The sequence below is a fragment of the Plectropomus leopardus genome, chromosome 9 (genome assembly GCF_026936395.1).
Source record: "Plectropomus leopardus strain MGB_pleo_1.0 chromosome 9, ASM2693639v1, whole genome shotgun sequence".
In the NCBI taxonomy this organism is placed as follows: Eukaryota; Metazoa; Chordata; class Actinopteri; order Perciformes; family Serranidae; genus Plectropomus; species Plectropomus leopardus.
This window is the reverse complement of record NC_142184.1, coordinates 11,872,235-11,888,157: the sequence shown is the minus strand read 5'-3', so window position 1 is coordinate 11,888,157 and position 15,923 is coordinate 11,872,235. Positions and strand designations below refer to the sequence as shown.

The following is a 15,923-nucleotide window of genomic DNA, read 5'->3' as shown; positions in this document are numbered from 1 at the left end:
AATGATAATTACAACAATAATAATTATAATTTCATTTTTTAAATTAGCCATTATTTTGAGCTTTTGCAATACAATGTCAGAAAAAAACCCCATAAAATCCCATCTCCAATATCTAAGCCTTTTTAAGACATTTGAAATGTTGATTTAAGACAGTTTAATACCACTAAAAGCCTTATTTTAGATTGGTGGATTCATACCTTTTAAGACTTTTTAAGGATCCGCGGGAACCCTGAGGGTGGTTGTGATTGGCTTTGAGGGGACACTCTTTAATCCCAGCTGTGGCCCTGCACTTCTTCACCATCATCCACCATTACCACCAAATAACAAGATGAGACCTCGTGCACTCCTCCTCTGGCTCGCGCCGCGCTCATTGGTTGGCGCGACAATATAAAGTTCCGCAGTGATCCCCTCACTGACTGTCTGTCTGCCTCACACACACACTGAGGGAGACGAGGAGCAACACAGCCGCTCACTGAGAGGATTTACAAAACTTTACCGTCATTATCCACACTCGTGTTTCTCATTTAGCAGTCTGCCCGGTTTATTTCACCCTCACCATGAAGGAAAGGAGACTCACGCAGCCGTTTGTCGCGAGGTGTAAACTCGTGCTGGTCGGAGACGTCCAATGCGGTAAAACAGCGATGTTACAGGTCCTGGCCAAGGACTGCTATCCAGAGGTACGAGATGTCTTTTAACAACAGCAACAGTTATTTACCTCTTTGATGTATATTCTGACAGGAAGTGAAAAATATATGGGTGATTTAAATTGCAGGTCATGTTTGTGTGATTTATTTCTCCTCCTGAGGAAGAAAAAATTATTAAAGTTAATACTTAAACAGGCTTCTCCCACAAGGACCAGATGATTAAGAAGAGTTTTCATTTGCTGTATTATAATACTATACTTTATATGTTTCTAAATTTACAGTAGCCTTTATCAGTATCCCAGCAATCAATTTATAATGATTATATTTCTTCTTAAAGGCTTATTATTATGATAGATTATTATTAACCACAACATTGTCACTTTTGCTTGTTTATTTTGTCTTTATTTACTCTTGTATACATTTTTTTATTTCTATTTTTATTTTGTCTTTATGTAACTCTTATTTTATTTTACATTCTCTATCAATTTGTACTTATTTATGTCCTTGTGCTGCTGCAATAACCAAATCCTCCCTCAGTGGGTCAATAAGGGCTTATCTTACGCTATCTTCAAAAAGTTCCATGTTGCCATACAGCTTATACTGCTGTACTGTTGACATACATGTGTATTAAAGGATATACGCTCTATTTTCACAGGTTTAAATGAGCACTGCTGAGCTTGTGAGTTGATGTAAAAGAAAAACTACACTGGTAATTTGCCAAATGATTCTTTTAGTCGTTTAAACACAAATATGAAGCTGTTTTTTTTATTATGAATAATTATATATTTAACACTGTTTGCTGATGGTCAAACTCATTAACCGAATCACTGCTAACTTGTAATGGACATTTAGTCTTGTTTTGGCACTCTAAATTCTGGGTTTTTGATTAACCCCAGGGGGTCCTCAAAGTTACTGCATGGGGAAAGTCAAATTATTGTTTGGTATATACAGTATATATACATTTTCGGACCCATAGAGCTTTAGCACTAGAGACTAGTGGCTAACTTCTGCCGGCCGAACAGCTGACTTCCACTTTAGCGCTCTGCTAACTTGAATGGGGATAAAACGATTTAATCTTGTAGCTCTTCTAGACTTTCTCTCAGAAATATTATTGGACCAAATAGATAAAATCCTGATAGTGAGGCGAATCATTTCATGAGGGTTTTCATGCTCCAAAAGACATTTACACTGATTTACTGATGTCGCTCTTAAAATGTAAGTCTTTGGGGAAAAGTCTTTCTTGGCCCGATGGCATCACTGGATGATCCCAGGTGATGTAATTCCACTTTTGGCCACAATGTAAGATTGGCTTCAAAGTCTGGAGCTGTTTGTAGGAGCTTTAGCTAACACTAAAATCACTATGCAGCATCTGATAACAGTGAGTCAGACTAGTTGGTGAACAGTTATATTGGGCAATGAGCAATCTTATTTTAAGTAAAGTGACATTCTTGTGAACCTAGGTGGACGTTTTGTAGCTTTTCGAGAAAGAGACTCTACTATACCTTCCACCTCAGAAACAAACATGATAAACAAAATAATAAATCTGCCAATCATTTTTATTTTAATAGCACAGTATTGTAAGCACCATAAAAGGTTATGTTTATACAGCAGCACTGTAGGCCAAGTTTAATATGCAACCTAATTTTATACAATCCAACAAATCCCACACTTTCACCCGTGAGCCCGATGTTCACCTCCCGTTTGCCTGTTGAGCCAAACTATGATGTTTTTTTCTAAACCTAACCACATGCTTTTGTTGCACAAGGAAATTAATGTAAATACGAGGTGTTTTAGTGACTTTTTAAGTTTATTTTGAAAAAGACTAACAAGAAACTGCACATTTCCTGTGAAAAGAGGCACAATGCATGTAACGGGAGTAAACTGACATGCTGTCCTGTGACGTCAGCAACAGACGCAGAGGGCACTTAGTGTGTCATAAGTTGACATGAAAGTCCACTGACCAAGCGGCAATATTTGATGAATTGTGAAGATCCCTGCTCTAAATAATGACTATTTCTGTTTTTTTATGATTTGTGATAAATGCTCCCTAAGCCATTTTCTTTATTGTCCATTTCTAGACTTACGTCCCCACAGTGTTTGAGAACTACACGGCCTGTCTGGAGCTGGAGGACCAGCGTGTTGAGCTCAGCCTTTGGGACACATCAGGTGAGAATTACGCACAGATTTGTATTATCACCACAGTTTAATACAAACCTGTCAGATAACTAGGCTGGAGATCAAAGATGGAGATCTTTGACTCAGTTTAAAATTCTTCCTGAGCTTTTGTGTATTTTGAGTTAACCCTTTGAAACCTGAACTAATTGTTCTGATTTCTCTCAAAAACATAACAAGACATAACCCAAAACTTTGTTAGTTAGTTAGTCAGTTGGTTAGTGAAAAACTTTCTCAAGAAAGAAGAAATTGACCTTGAAAAAGTACTTAAAATTAGTTTTAAAAAATATATTATATCATGTGATGTTATATTATTTTTTTTAACATTATTTTAAATATAACATTATTATGATAATAGATATAGTTTTATGCACATTTTCCCCATTTTTTTTGACTATTTTCCAATATTCTTTCCCTTTTTTTCTTTTAGGTAAAATTTGTTGCAATTTGTGAGACATTTCAAGTTGGTCATTGCCTTTTTTCCCAATGGTTGTAAAATAAGTCAGACCAATTTGCTCAGCTTTTAAAGGGTCATTTAGCTTGTACAAGGTGTCCGAATGTAGCACAAGAAAACTGGTGTCAGTCTAGGTTTCAAGGGGTTAATTATAAGTCCTTTTCAGTGACCGTAGTCACGGGCTGATATTTGGAGGTTTTTGCACTCCCAACAACAGCTCAGTCAGCCTGGAGTCGGCTGACTGTAACTGTAAATGAAGCTCCAGCGCTGTCATTGTTTAACAAAACAGTGTTGTTGCTGAATTTCAGACGTCACATCTGCCAATCCTGTTTTGAAGCAGTAAAGCAGCTTTTCACTCTTGTGAAATCTGCTGAGGGATCTTCCTTGGTGGATTGGTGCAGGCAGTGAACCACAGGCCTGACCCTCAAGCCTGTCTGAGCATGTTGGGTGCAAAATCCACCGTTTTGCATTAAAAAAATTTAAATGCAAAAATGAAATCAGACCCCATAATCAAAGACAAACAGGGAACCCAAGATTGTAAAATCTCTAGTTAACTGCACAGTATATAGAGTTTTTTTTCAACTATCTGCTAAGTTTCTAGTCCCTCAATGTGTTCATATATTCACATATGCAATAAACAGCATGCTTCTCAGTTTAGTATGACTGATTTGATCACAAACATGATTTTACTGCGTTGTTGTAGCTTTGGGCTGTTCATGTTATTGATAAATCTGTACTGGAGTGGATGGGTTTTCCTATTGATCCTATTTACGTAACTCTTCTGCATGTTTTAGGTCATTATATCAGTAAGCTGCTGCAGTTAACCTTTTCACACGACCCAAAACACTCTCATAACAGCAATTAAAATGATCACATATTTTGGAAATCCAAGAAAAAAGACACTCGCAGTTCTCTGAACTGTATTAACGCTGTGAGTAATGATTGTTTTTGTTGTTGATTAATCTGAACGATATTTTTTTTTAAAAAATGTGTTGCGGCATGGTTGTAGCAGTACAAGTCAATTAATATGAGGTCCTGTCTATTTTAGGCAAGAAGTTTTTCAAACTCACAATGGGAACATTTGAAAATTGTGAAAAATGTTTCTTCAGTTTACCAGAGGACCAGTTGATGTCTTCAAATATCTTCATTTGTTAGATCATTGTCTAAAACCAAGATAAAGATATTCAGTTTACAGTGAATTTTAAGAAAAAACAGAGAAAAGCATCAAATTCTTACATTAAAAGACAAAAACAAACAAGAAAAACAATCGAACAGCACCGTCCACAGCTGAAGAAACGGAGCTAAGACTGAAGTTCCTCAAATGTCCACTTGAGGTTGGACCCAAAACCGACTAAATCCCCATTGACTCCCATGTTAAAATGCAGCAGAAACTTGACTTATAAACATGTTTACAGCTGGGTATGAAAAACGGATATGGTCGGATCCAGCCCTCACATCCCCACCGTCAACCCTCTTGTCCAAAGTTGGTCACTTTCAACTCCAAAAACACAAGATAGCGACGACCAAAATACCAAACTCAAGGCTTCAAACTGAATCCACAGACAAATGGGTGACGTCACGGCGGCCACGTCCGTTATCTTTATACCATCTGTATACCAGCTAATTCTCAGCATTTCTGATTCAAAAGTAAAAATGATTATTTCGTGGTCGAAAAGAGTTGCAGATTAGTTTTCTGTCGGCTAATTAATTCATCAGCTAATCTTTGCAGCTCTAGTAAGTGTTATAATAAAGGTAATTGAAAAATGTGTCCCAAATTATTCACATATTTTTAAAAAAAAGTTGTTATATAACATGTTTGTAGGATTTTAAAACCAACTTTCTTTTATATAATATATGACTTTCTTTAGTGTGTTTTAATAATTTTGTCATTTTTTTAAAGCAAAAATGCAATAGATATCTTGTTTTCACCTTCCCTAATGTGATGATTGACTGATTTTCTCTGTTTTATATCATATTAAACTGAATATCTTTTAGTTTTTGGACTGTATATGGAACAACAAATGCAAAGACACCACCTTTAAAGGTATTTTTCACAATTTTCTGATATTTTATAAACAAAAACAAACCAAAAAAAATGAATCAAGAAATTTGCAGATAGCAAATTTGCTGCAATCTTAGTTGCGGCTGTAACACATACACCATTCATGGCCCACTGACACAGTGAGATTAAACATACAAAAATGTAATGAAACATATTTAAATAGGATCAATTAGAAATCCACTCCAGCAGAGATTTATTTCATAACAGTGCTGGCTGAGGCATTGTGCTCAGAGGAAGTCGATCTGTGCCAGTTGGCCTGCAGAGGGGTTGTTTCACAGGGGAGAGGGGGATGCCTCAACCATGCAGGGGGTGGAAGCGTGCGTGTGTGTATGTGCGTCCTGTCTTACTATGTGTGCAACTGTGTGTGTGTGTGTGTGTGTGTGTGTGTGTGTGTGTGTGTGTGTGTGTGTGTGTGTGTGTGCGTGTGTGTGTGCTGTGTACAGTCGCTGTGAACAGAAGGCACAAGTGAGGGATACTGAGTGAAAAGATATGCATGACCTCCTCACTGCCTTATGGTGTGAGCTGCCTAAAAAAAAAAAAGGTCTTATGTAACTGAAACCAGCAGTGAACTGATGTAGGTTTGTGTGTTTTTCTCCCACGGAGTAAAAACTTTCTGGACAGTCACCCTTTCCAGAGGAAACATTGCATAACACCTATTTACTTTTGCAACACACACAAACACAGTTCCTGTTAGCCTGACTTGTTTCTTTGTCATTTTTATTTATAACAAAAGAGATGGAAAAACAGTTTTTTTTAATCATTGATTAATTTGATATTTTTTAAAGAAAATATTTTTTAATTAAAAAAAAAAGATTTTCAATTTAACATCTTCATGTCTCCTTTTTTTTTTTCAACCAACAGTACTAAAAAATAAACTGTATATAAATATTGACACTGTGTCTCCACTTTCTCCCACTGTATAAAAATTAAGCCAAATTTGAAAGGAGCATTTCTGCGTTGTGTGGTGACATCATTCGGAGCCAGAGTTTGCGCAGTAGCGATGGTAAAGTGGAGCGGCGGTATTGAGTTATCAGGGTTCCTGTGGATCTTTTAAAGGCATTGGATTCATTCATGTAAAAATAAGGCCTTATTTGGTTTAAAATGTTTTAAATCAATCTTTCATAAGTCTCAAAAATGCATACATAGGAAGCATGACATAGGAAGTATGATTTTATGAATTGGCGTTTTTTTTTTTAAAAAAATCAAAAATTTCAATATTTGTTAAAATCTATTTTTTTTTTAAGTAAGAATGACTCTTATATTAACTTCAGGCAGATCAGGATAGAGCAACCAACAGCACATTTTGCGACTAGCCAGGATGCTCCAAATAGAGGATCCACTGTCTGCTAGCTTTCACTGTACCCTGGACGACACTGAGAAGCTCAGATTTAATGAAAATTGGCTATTAAACCAATATTTCGTGGCATGGTTGTAACGGTAGGAAATGCGTATGAGGTTCTGTCTATTTTATGCAAGAGGTTTTTCAAACTCACAATGGGAATCAGGGCAGTGAGAGTGTGAGGAGCACGATCACAAAGGAACACATTTGTTTGTGTGTTTGCGTGTTATAAATATTCAGTGCAACCCTTCCCTAGCCCTTTATACTTGAGGTTGGTTCATGTTTTTTTCCTAGGATTTTGATTATTGTAAAACTGCTGTAAAACTTGCCTTAAACTGTAGGAACTCTGTGTTATGCCAGACATCTTTATATACAGTCATGGCTCCAAAAAAGCCAAAGATCTTTACTTTATAATCACATTAGATAAGCAGCAAATCATTACAATTTCGAGGCTGAAACTAGAGAAGATTTGGCATTTCTGCCTAAAAAAAATGACCTAATATGATCAATCAATTATTGAAAGAGTCAATTAATTTCTTGGCCATAAACATGTTGCATAATCGTCTTATTGTTGCAGCTCTTACAACATTGTTCCACATCTCTTCCTTTGATATAATATATGATCTTTTATTTAAAGAACAGATGTGAGAGGACAGGTTTCACCTCAGTACATGCACCAACTTCACATTGCATCTTTTATAAAGTCACACAGTCTTCTTTTGTCTTGTGAGTCCGCCGCTTTCTTTCTTCCTTTCTTTGAGAGTAGAGAGCGAAGTTTCATAATTGTTTGCTCAACAGAAAGAGTTGTGTGTGTGTGTGTGGTTTGTGTGTGTTTGTGTGTTCAGGCAGGGGGCTGCTAATGTGTGGGAGGTGGTAGGTGCTAGAAGTTGTGTCCTCTTTAGATCTCTCTGCCTCCTCTTTCTCAAGCCTTACATCACCCTGGATAGTTATGTGATGGCCGCTTTGATTCCCTCTAAAAAATAAAAAAAAGTGTTATTGATAGATTGTAGTTGTATAAGTGGTCCTACTTTGCAGATTTAAGTCAAACACCCTGATAAACTGAGTAAATCAGAAAAGAAGTACTCTAAAATATTGCTGTAAAAACATTTAATTAATGCCTCAGGAGAGAATTCATCCCAACAGCGTGACTGTTAGTTATTTCCTTTGGAAGCTTATTAGAAGTATCTATTCCTGTTATAATTATATCCTCTTCTATTTGCAAGGAAACGCTTCTGGTGCACATTTGGCCCCTGAGGACAGGAGTAGGAAATTAAATCTTCGCGTTGGTGTGCGGGGAGTGATTAGGTGGCGGAGGGAAGACAATGGAGAACGGACATCCTGTCAGTCTGTTTTTAGCGCAGGAGTCTTCCTGAGAGTTAAAGGAAAAAGCTCCACATATAGCCGGGCTGTTTATGGAAACGTGAGTTTCCTTCCCAACATAATTCACATTCTCATAACTGAGGTGTCGTATTTATGAGACAACGATCAGGGTAGACTGTCAGAGTGAGGTGATGAATGGTGTGTGATATTATTTTGAGGTTTGGTTTGTTAGTGGCTTAGAGATTTGTTGGAAAAGTAAATCCATTGCTGATGAATCACCTTCAGTCAGGTGCATTTCTGGCTTTCTCGTACAAGGAATTTGTCTCACAATAAAGATAGTTAAAGAATAGAAAAACAAACATGTAGCCTATTGCAAGTCAAGAGCAAAGACTGTATAAAAATAATCAGTGTGTGGACTCCTATCTTCAAGTTTTGATTTTGGCATTTTGGCAGCATCCATCTTGGATCTTTGGAGCCAAAAGTGACACGAGGTGACCAAACTTAGACAAGAAAACGGAGCTAGTTAGGAGTGAGGGCTGGATCTGACACATACGTCTTGCAGACCGCTTGTCACTCAGAGCCCACACCCTTAATTATGCACAACTTTGGGCCTCAATAACATTTGAACTGTTGACTTATATAAAAATTCACCCTTTGTACATGGACGTTGGAATTAGCCAAAGGGACCAAAACTGTATTTTTTTGTACCAGGCTGTAAGTTTACATGTGTGTTTCTGCTTTAGAGTTGGGCATTTTAACATGGGGGTCAATGGGGACTGATTGATTTGGAGCCAGCCTGAAGTGGCCATCAGAGGAACTTTTTCGGGCACTTTGTGTTGGCTTTATTTTTTTAGTTCCAGAGGTTGCCACTTTGTTGAAAACAATGAATACAAATTGTAAATTTACAAGAAAAATGTGTAAAATAGATCGGTTTTAAAATGAAGAGGTGTATTCCAATGTTGCAACTGAGAGCCTGTAGATACATTAATCACTTTTTGGGTAAGACTCGTCTCTAACAGTGCTCCTGCTGCAAGCTGCACAAAACACTTGAATGTAGCATGCAATTGCAGCCAGGTTTTGGTGACTTTTGCACACATGAACATCCAGTGATTAAATTTGATGGTATTAGATGGCACGACAAAAAAATATAACCATCAGTGACCGTAACTTACCGTGGTCATTGCACTGGTTCACTTCACCATTCATCCTTATTTAGTGTTGTATTCTTCAACTTCATTTGCAAATGAAGTAATGCCTACACACTTTCTCCATACTCAAGACAACATTTTGATCCTACTTGGTTCTTTGTTTAGTCAAAATGTGTTTACTGTCACTAATTTGGCAATGGAAAGTCCTGCTTTGAGTTTTCCATGCTCACTCTTGATCTACATAATTTTCATTAATATAAAAGCATTTTGTTTTGAATTCATCTCTAAAGAAATACTTTGACATTGTAAATATGCTTCTTTTGATAGTTGGAAGAGTGAACTCTCTTACTGTAGGACAGTCTCGCTCCTATTTCCAGACTCCATGTTAAGCATGGCTAACCAGCTAACAATTGTATCAAAAACTTGAAAAGTTTTTGCTTTAAGACAAAAACTTTTCAATGACCTAGGTATTTTTTAATCTAAAATATTTTTTTATGCAGACAGAGACATTATTTAACAGACAGATTAAAATTGCATAATTTTTCTCAGACAGTGTCTGTATTTTGGCACTTTATGTAAGCCAAACTAAAAATCTTGGGAAGTGTATTATACAATATGATTATATTATTTTCCACAGGACATCTGGTATATATTTTTTTTCTCTTTTTGCTGAGAGAAAAGTCCAGTAAATAAAGTTTGTTATTGACTAATAATGGAAAGCTGTGATTGGTGCAGAGTTGCGCTGACCGTGACTCAGAGAGTTATAGTTTACTGGAAAAATTCCTCTCAGTGGGAGGCATCCAGCTTGGTGAAATGATTTGCTCTCTTATCAGTTTGGCAGGGGTGTATGTGACTGTGTTTGTACTGTGTGAAAATGAGGAGGCTGATTGTGATAGAACATTATAATGGTGTCAGCTGGACTCCGACCGCAGAGTTTTTTGTTTCTATCTCTGCTGACCATGGGGAAAACTTCAATAAATGTTTTCCTTTTTTTAAAAAAAAGGTGTTGCTATTACATAAGTCCCCACTTTCCTAAATTACATTAAAAAAATTGTTTTTGTGTTTAATTTTTGTCTCCTTTAGGTTCTCCATACTACGACAACGTCAGACCCCTCTGTTACAGCGACTCAGATGCAGTGCTCTTATGCTTCGACATCAGCCGACCAGACACAGTGGACAGTGCCCTGAAGAAGGTATTAATGTTACGAACTGCTGCAGTATGATTATAGGTTGACAACACTATTATCAACAACTTAATTTTAGTCATTAGTTGCAGGTGGTAGCCACTTTGATCAAAAACCTGCCCTCTCCCATATTCACTCTTTTTATGTTGGATTAGGCCATGCCGTCATACATGGAAAAAGTAATCGTACAAAAAACCCTTGTCTATGAGTGCGTTGATTGTAACAACATTAACATACACATTAGCTTAGTGGCTCTTCTTCTTCTGGTTAATGGAGGGTGGAAACTGCTGTTAAGGTGCATTACTGCCACCCTCTACAGGTGTTTGAGCAGTTTAATTATAGCAACGATTTACTGAGCATTTATTGTATTTCTATTAAATGATTTTTTTATTGCAATAATTATCATTATATTTGTTATAAACCCACCCCGACTTGCTCTATGGGTCCAACGATATGGAAGATCTGGATCATTTTAAACCTGAAGTTTAACTTTTTTGGCTTCATGCACCAATGAGCAACTTTTACAGGAAAAAAAACATTAGACATTTATGGTTAGAACATTTACTAATTGCACTTTCATCTGACACCTGTTTCTCTCTTCCTTTCAGTGGAAAGCAGAGATCCAGGACTTCTGTCCTAGCACACGGATCCTATTAATAGGCTGCAAGACAGACCTGCGCACAGACGTATGCACGCGCATGGAGCTGTCCAATCAGAAACAGACTCCCATCTCCCATGAACAGGTTTGTTCCATGACTGCTGTTTCTTCCTCTGTGTGACTATTTAGATTTCTATCCTCTGTCTAGACTGTGTACTCATAGAAATCCCCCTTTGTTTTAAAGGAATACTTCAGCCAAGTGTTGTAGTACTCGAGATTGGTCTCGGTCTGAAGACCAATTTTTTAAGGTCTCGGCCTTGTCTGAAACTAGACGGCATTTCTTCACAGTCTTGTCTCAGACAAAGAGGACAGGATTTTATTTCAAGACTGGTCAAGACCACAACTGCAGGGATAGTGTAGAATAAAGATGATTCATTTGATTTCAGGCCCTTAGTGTTTGTATTGATTTGCTCATTGAAAAGGAAGATTCCCTCACGTAAAAATTCGACTCCACAATGCCTTTTGGTAAGACATTTCTCATGGTACACTTATACGTGCACACACATATTTACAGTATGGCATTTAAAGAAGTGAATAAAAAGCAATCTTAATTTGTTTTCTGTGGGTGTTTTTGTGAGAATGTGAATCTCTCAGATCAAATATGACTTGTTTGTATCATGCTTTATCGTTAGAGTGTGTTTGCAGTGAGGAACTTGCTCTGGTTATAGTCTTGGCTTGGTCTTAACCTCTCAAAGTTGTGGTCATGACTTAGTTTAGGTGATTTTGACTACAATGCCAATTCACCCACAAAATTTACTTTTCTATATCAATTACTCACCCTCTCTAACACTGAATTTGTAAAGAAATCTTTTTTTTCCCCACATGCCTCTACGGTTAACGAAGAATCCAAAAACAGAAGATTCTGATGAAAATATCTGTTCACAAACTCTTACACAGCTCACGCAGTATAATGCAATTCTTAACCATTCATGTGCTCAGTATTTTATGATCACATGCATTTTTGCTAAAACATTATGATTTAAAAACTTCTGCCTAGACAGTCCAGCGCCTGGATGAGCAGTGTGTGTATATGTTTCATCCCTGCTCAGTACTGAAGTGTTTTAAATAGTAAGGTTTTAATGAAAATGAAGGGGTTTGGGAAGTACTGATCATATAACTGTATAAATAAGACTTTGATTATACTTTTGGTTTTTTTTTTACAAATTTTGTGCTATTTTTAGGTCATTTCTTCTTTAGCTGCTTATTGCTTTTTTCATGTTTTTGAAATAAATCAAGTCAATTTGATCACGTTTCACAGATTTAATCCAACTGAGCTTAACGTATGTGTTCCTCCCTCACACCGCAGGGTTCGTCCTTGGCCAAGCAGCTTGGAGCAGAAGCTTACCTGGAGTGCTCAGCCTTCACATCAGAGAAGAGCATCCACAGTGTTTTCCGTACCGCGGCGCTGGCCTGCATGAACAAACTCCAGGCTGCCAATAAACCCAGCCCTGTGCGCCGCCTCTCCAAGAGACTCCTTCACCTGCCCAGCAAGACAGAGTTGCTGTCCTCCACCTTCAGCAAGGACAAGTCCAAGAGCTGCTCCATCATGTGAATACTGCTGAGATCACACAGGGCAAAGACAAGCAGGTGGTGTCAGTGTGGGGTCTGTAAGGGAAAGAGAGCATTTCTAAAAGCGTCTCTCTCCTTTGCAACATCCCAAACTCCACGTCAACGACTTAAAAAAAAAATGTGACACTCTCTATATTCAACCCTGACACTGAACTTTTGATCATGACACATCACCAGCACACAGTGCAGAGGCAGAGTGAAAAATGTTTGATGTTGAAAATATTTCTGATCTATTAAATATGTACAAAGAGAGAGCATAACAGGCGCTTTAAGGCCTGTTATACTCCTCACATAAAGGTTGCTGCGAGAGCTCCAATAAGGTCAGTCCCTCCTCTTCTCAGAGAGGCTGTAAACACTGCATTTGACTGCATTACCCTCATTTGAAATTCTGATAGCGGTGCCCTTTCCCATCCATCTCTTTATCCGAATGTCTCTTTAAGGTCACGGTATGGGCTGAGCAACGAGATGAAATGTAAAATCTGACAGTGACAGGAAGTGGTACCTACAGAAATGCGGCTTGGGGAATTTAAAACAGCAGCCATGGAAGGAATTATTCCCCCCGCTGACCCCTCACAGTATTTCATTTGGAAATTAAAGCTGACAGTGGAGAATAAAGGGGTAGAGAAGGGAGGGATTTGGCAACGCAGAGTGTTCGTTTGCAAAGGCAGACGGAGGACGAACGGAGAGCACATCTGAAGGAGCGCAGTGTGACTCAGCACTCACATGAGCCACAAAACAGTGGAGGGGTGGACACGCTGGGACAAAAACAAACACAAAATCCCGGGCCGTGTAAAGCGTCTTGAGCATGTTTTTGTCAGATCTTCTTTCATCACCACAGCAGTCTTTAATTGTTCAGTGTTATTTGTCATAAGGCTTGATTTTAGTGATGTTCCATTAATGATGCATCATCTCACTGTTTCCCTTTGAGCAGCTTAATGGATACCAGCTTTTCATCCAGCAAAAATTCATTTTTTCTTGGTCTTTGAAAGATAAAACATAAAAGATTTATGTTTTTGTTCCAAAAGGAGTCTTAGAAGTTTTTGTTTTTTAATCCACTGCCTCGTGGATATTTAAATAGTCCTCAACTTTTAACTTTGTGGACTATAAACATGTAATGTGGACCTAGTTCTGGGTTAAGCTGAATAATGTTAAAGGGACAGTTTGTTTTGAAATCAAATGTATATATTTTTTCCTCCTACCTGTGGTGCTATTTATCAATCTAGACTGTTGTGGTGTGAGTTGCTGGGTGTTGGAGATAACAGCCAGAGAGATGTCTGCATTTTCTGCAGTATAATTGAACTAGATGGCTTGTGGTGCTCAAAGCGCCAAAAAATACACTTGAAAAATTCAACAGCAATGTCTCTTTACAGAAATCGTGACCTGGGTACTCAAGATAATCCACAGACCTTGTTATAAGTTTAATGTGAGACGTTTTTTCTTTTACTGAGATATAAAAAAAACACGCAGAGGAAAGCGTTTATCTTCTTATGAAGGAGAGGCTCGTGTCAGCGCAAGATGTAAACATTAATGTTCTCCACTTACCTGTAATGTTAATTAACTCAGTGGTGCCAGGTGAGCTAGCTGTATCGTTTAATTTTAACCTTATCTCCACAAGCTAGCAATGTTGGATTTCTGTGCAGTGATTTGGTTAGCAGGTGTAGTTTAGGAGAAAGAAAATAGTTCCTAAATAGTTCCTACATTGGACTGTAGGAACTATTTTTATTGTGGACTGATATGAGTAACCCGTGGATGTATTAAGAGAACTGGATACAGCATTGAATATGGGGCCTCGTTCATTCCTATGAGAGTTGCTTAATGGAGCACGAAGCCGAAATGGTTACGAAAATTACCCAGAAGATGCGGGCGTGATCGACACTACTTCTGCTGTGTGGCCGAGAAACTATAGACTACAGGCAGCTGGGTGTGAAGGTGTAATTACACTTTTTGGCCACTACGGAAATCGGCTTTAAAGCCTGGCACACTTTCTGGAGGCCTGGAGTAACCGGGACATGATTTTTCGAAAGAGACATTGCTGTTGAGGTGTTTAAATTTATTTTTTGGGCGCTTTGAGCACTACAAGTCGAATTCTATGTATTTCCATTATTCTGGAGAGAGGGCAGACATCTCTCAGGCCGATTGATAAATAACACAACAGGTAAGAGGAAAATATGTATGAGTGAAAATTTTGGGGTGACCTGTCCTTTTAGTAGCAGCATTAACGGTAAATGTCTCTGAGATGGTCGGTGGGAGAGGTTAAATTGAATCACACAAACAGGCGGGTCCTGTCTGGAGAATGATGTTTCTTCCTTTTTATGCTTTAAAAATATTTTTCCACTTCCCTGAGTGTATTCTTGACATTTCATTTATTACAGAGCTTTTTTTTCTGGATGTTTCTACTTGCTTGTGGTTTTTGTTTTTTTCTTTTTTTGGTAGCTGTTGATGTTGTTCTTGTATTCACTCGAGTCTTCTGGCATTAGCGGCTGTTGACAGCTCAGCTAATGGAGGACTTGATGATTTGTAGGTCTGCACCGAGAAGCTCCGAGTTCTCCGGATGCTCAGAACACTGGAATTTTACGTGTTGCCTAGCAACAGCGTGAACAGGGGCAGGCATGAGCGGGTTCCTGCATCAGGGAGAGGGAGGGAGCGGGGGGGGAGACGGCTCTCCGAGAGGGCGCCTCACCTTTTATTTGTAGCATTAGACGAGGAGCCACTGGGAAGGTGACGGCTGGACATTTCAGGGAGTGGCGGAGTGCTCATGATCTCCACATGGTGTTAAAGACCCCCACGCTGGTAGCAGCCACGAGTGGGTTGTTGGAAACAACACGCCGTCTACAACGTGTCTCTGTAGCTCTGCTTCAGTTGTTATTTCAAACAAAGCTCCATTTGGTTCAATATTCAGCTGCATTTACCTTTTTCTCTCTTGCTTGTGTGTTTTTTTTTAACAGACTTGTTTTGTTGTACATATCCTTCTTAATTAAACTGTTTATTATAAATCCCTAAAAGGAATGTTACTGAAGCAAAACAATATGTTTGTGTCAAGTTGCCGATTATGGCTTAAGTTATTGACTGAATTCTGTATTTGTTATTGTCATAAGCTTTCTTTAAATCTTTATTTAAATAAATATGTCTGAAGTTCATTAACAAGTCAGTGATTATTTCTGCACTAAACCTATAAATCAACCTTCAATCAGGGCTTTCAAACTCATTGTACTTCATGGGCCATATAGAGCCCATGAAGCCCAGAGCTGGAGCCTATCCCGGCTAACTATTCACATTCACACCTATGGCCAGTTTAGACTCACCAGTTCACTGTTCACTTCACCCGCATGTCTTCAGACATTGGGATGAACTTGAAGAAAGCCCGCTCTGACAC

At 38.3% G+C, this 15,923-nt stretch overlaps 1 protein-coding gene across 1 annotated transcript; it reads left to right on the top strand.

The window, feature by feature from the left end:
- Positions 1–402: 402 nt before the first annotated feature.
- Positions 403–15,694, top strand: LOC121946468 (rho-related GTP-binding protein Rho6-like). Its single transcript, XM_088081980.1, has 5 exons — positions 403–677; positions 2,723–2,810; positions 10,223–10,332; positions 10,932–11,066; positions 12,288–15,694. Exons 1-5 carry the CDS (start codon positions 558–560, stop codon positions 12,531–12,533), a joined length of 699 nt encoding a protein of 232 aa, XP_087938106.1. The 5' UTR covers positions 403–557; the 3' UTR covers positions 12,534–15,694.
- The last annotated feature ends 229 nt before the right edge of the window (positions 15,695–15,923 follow it).

Bases quoted from the DNA above. Each gene is read 5' to 3' on its own strand.
- LOC121946468 (XM_088081980.1), top strand. From the start codon at position 558: ATGAAGGAAAGGAGACTCACGCAGCCGTTTGTCGCGAGGTGTAAACTC. The intron at 678-2,722 runs GTACGAGATGTC...GTCCATTTCTAG, and splicing joins CCAAGGACTGCTATCCAGAG to ACTTACGTCCCCACAGTGTT. The intron at 2,811-10,222 runs GTGAGAATTACG...TGTCTCCTTTAG, and splicing joins CAGCCTTTGGGACACATCAG to GTTCTCCATACTACGACAAC.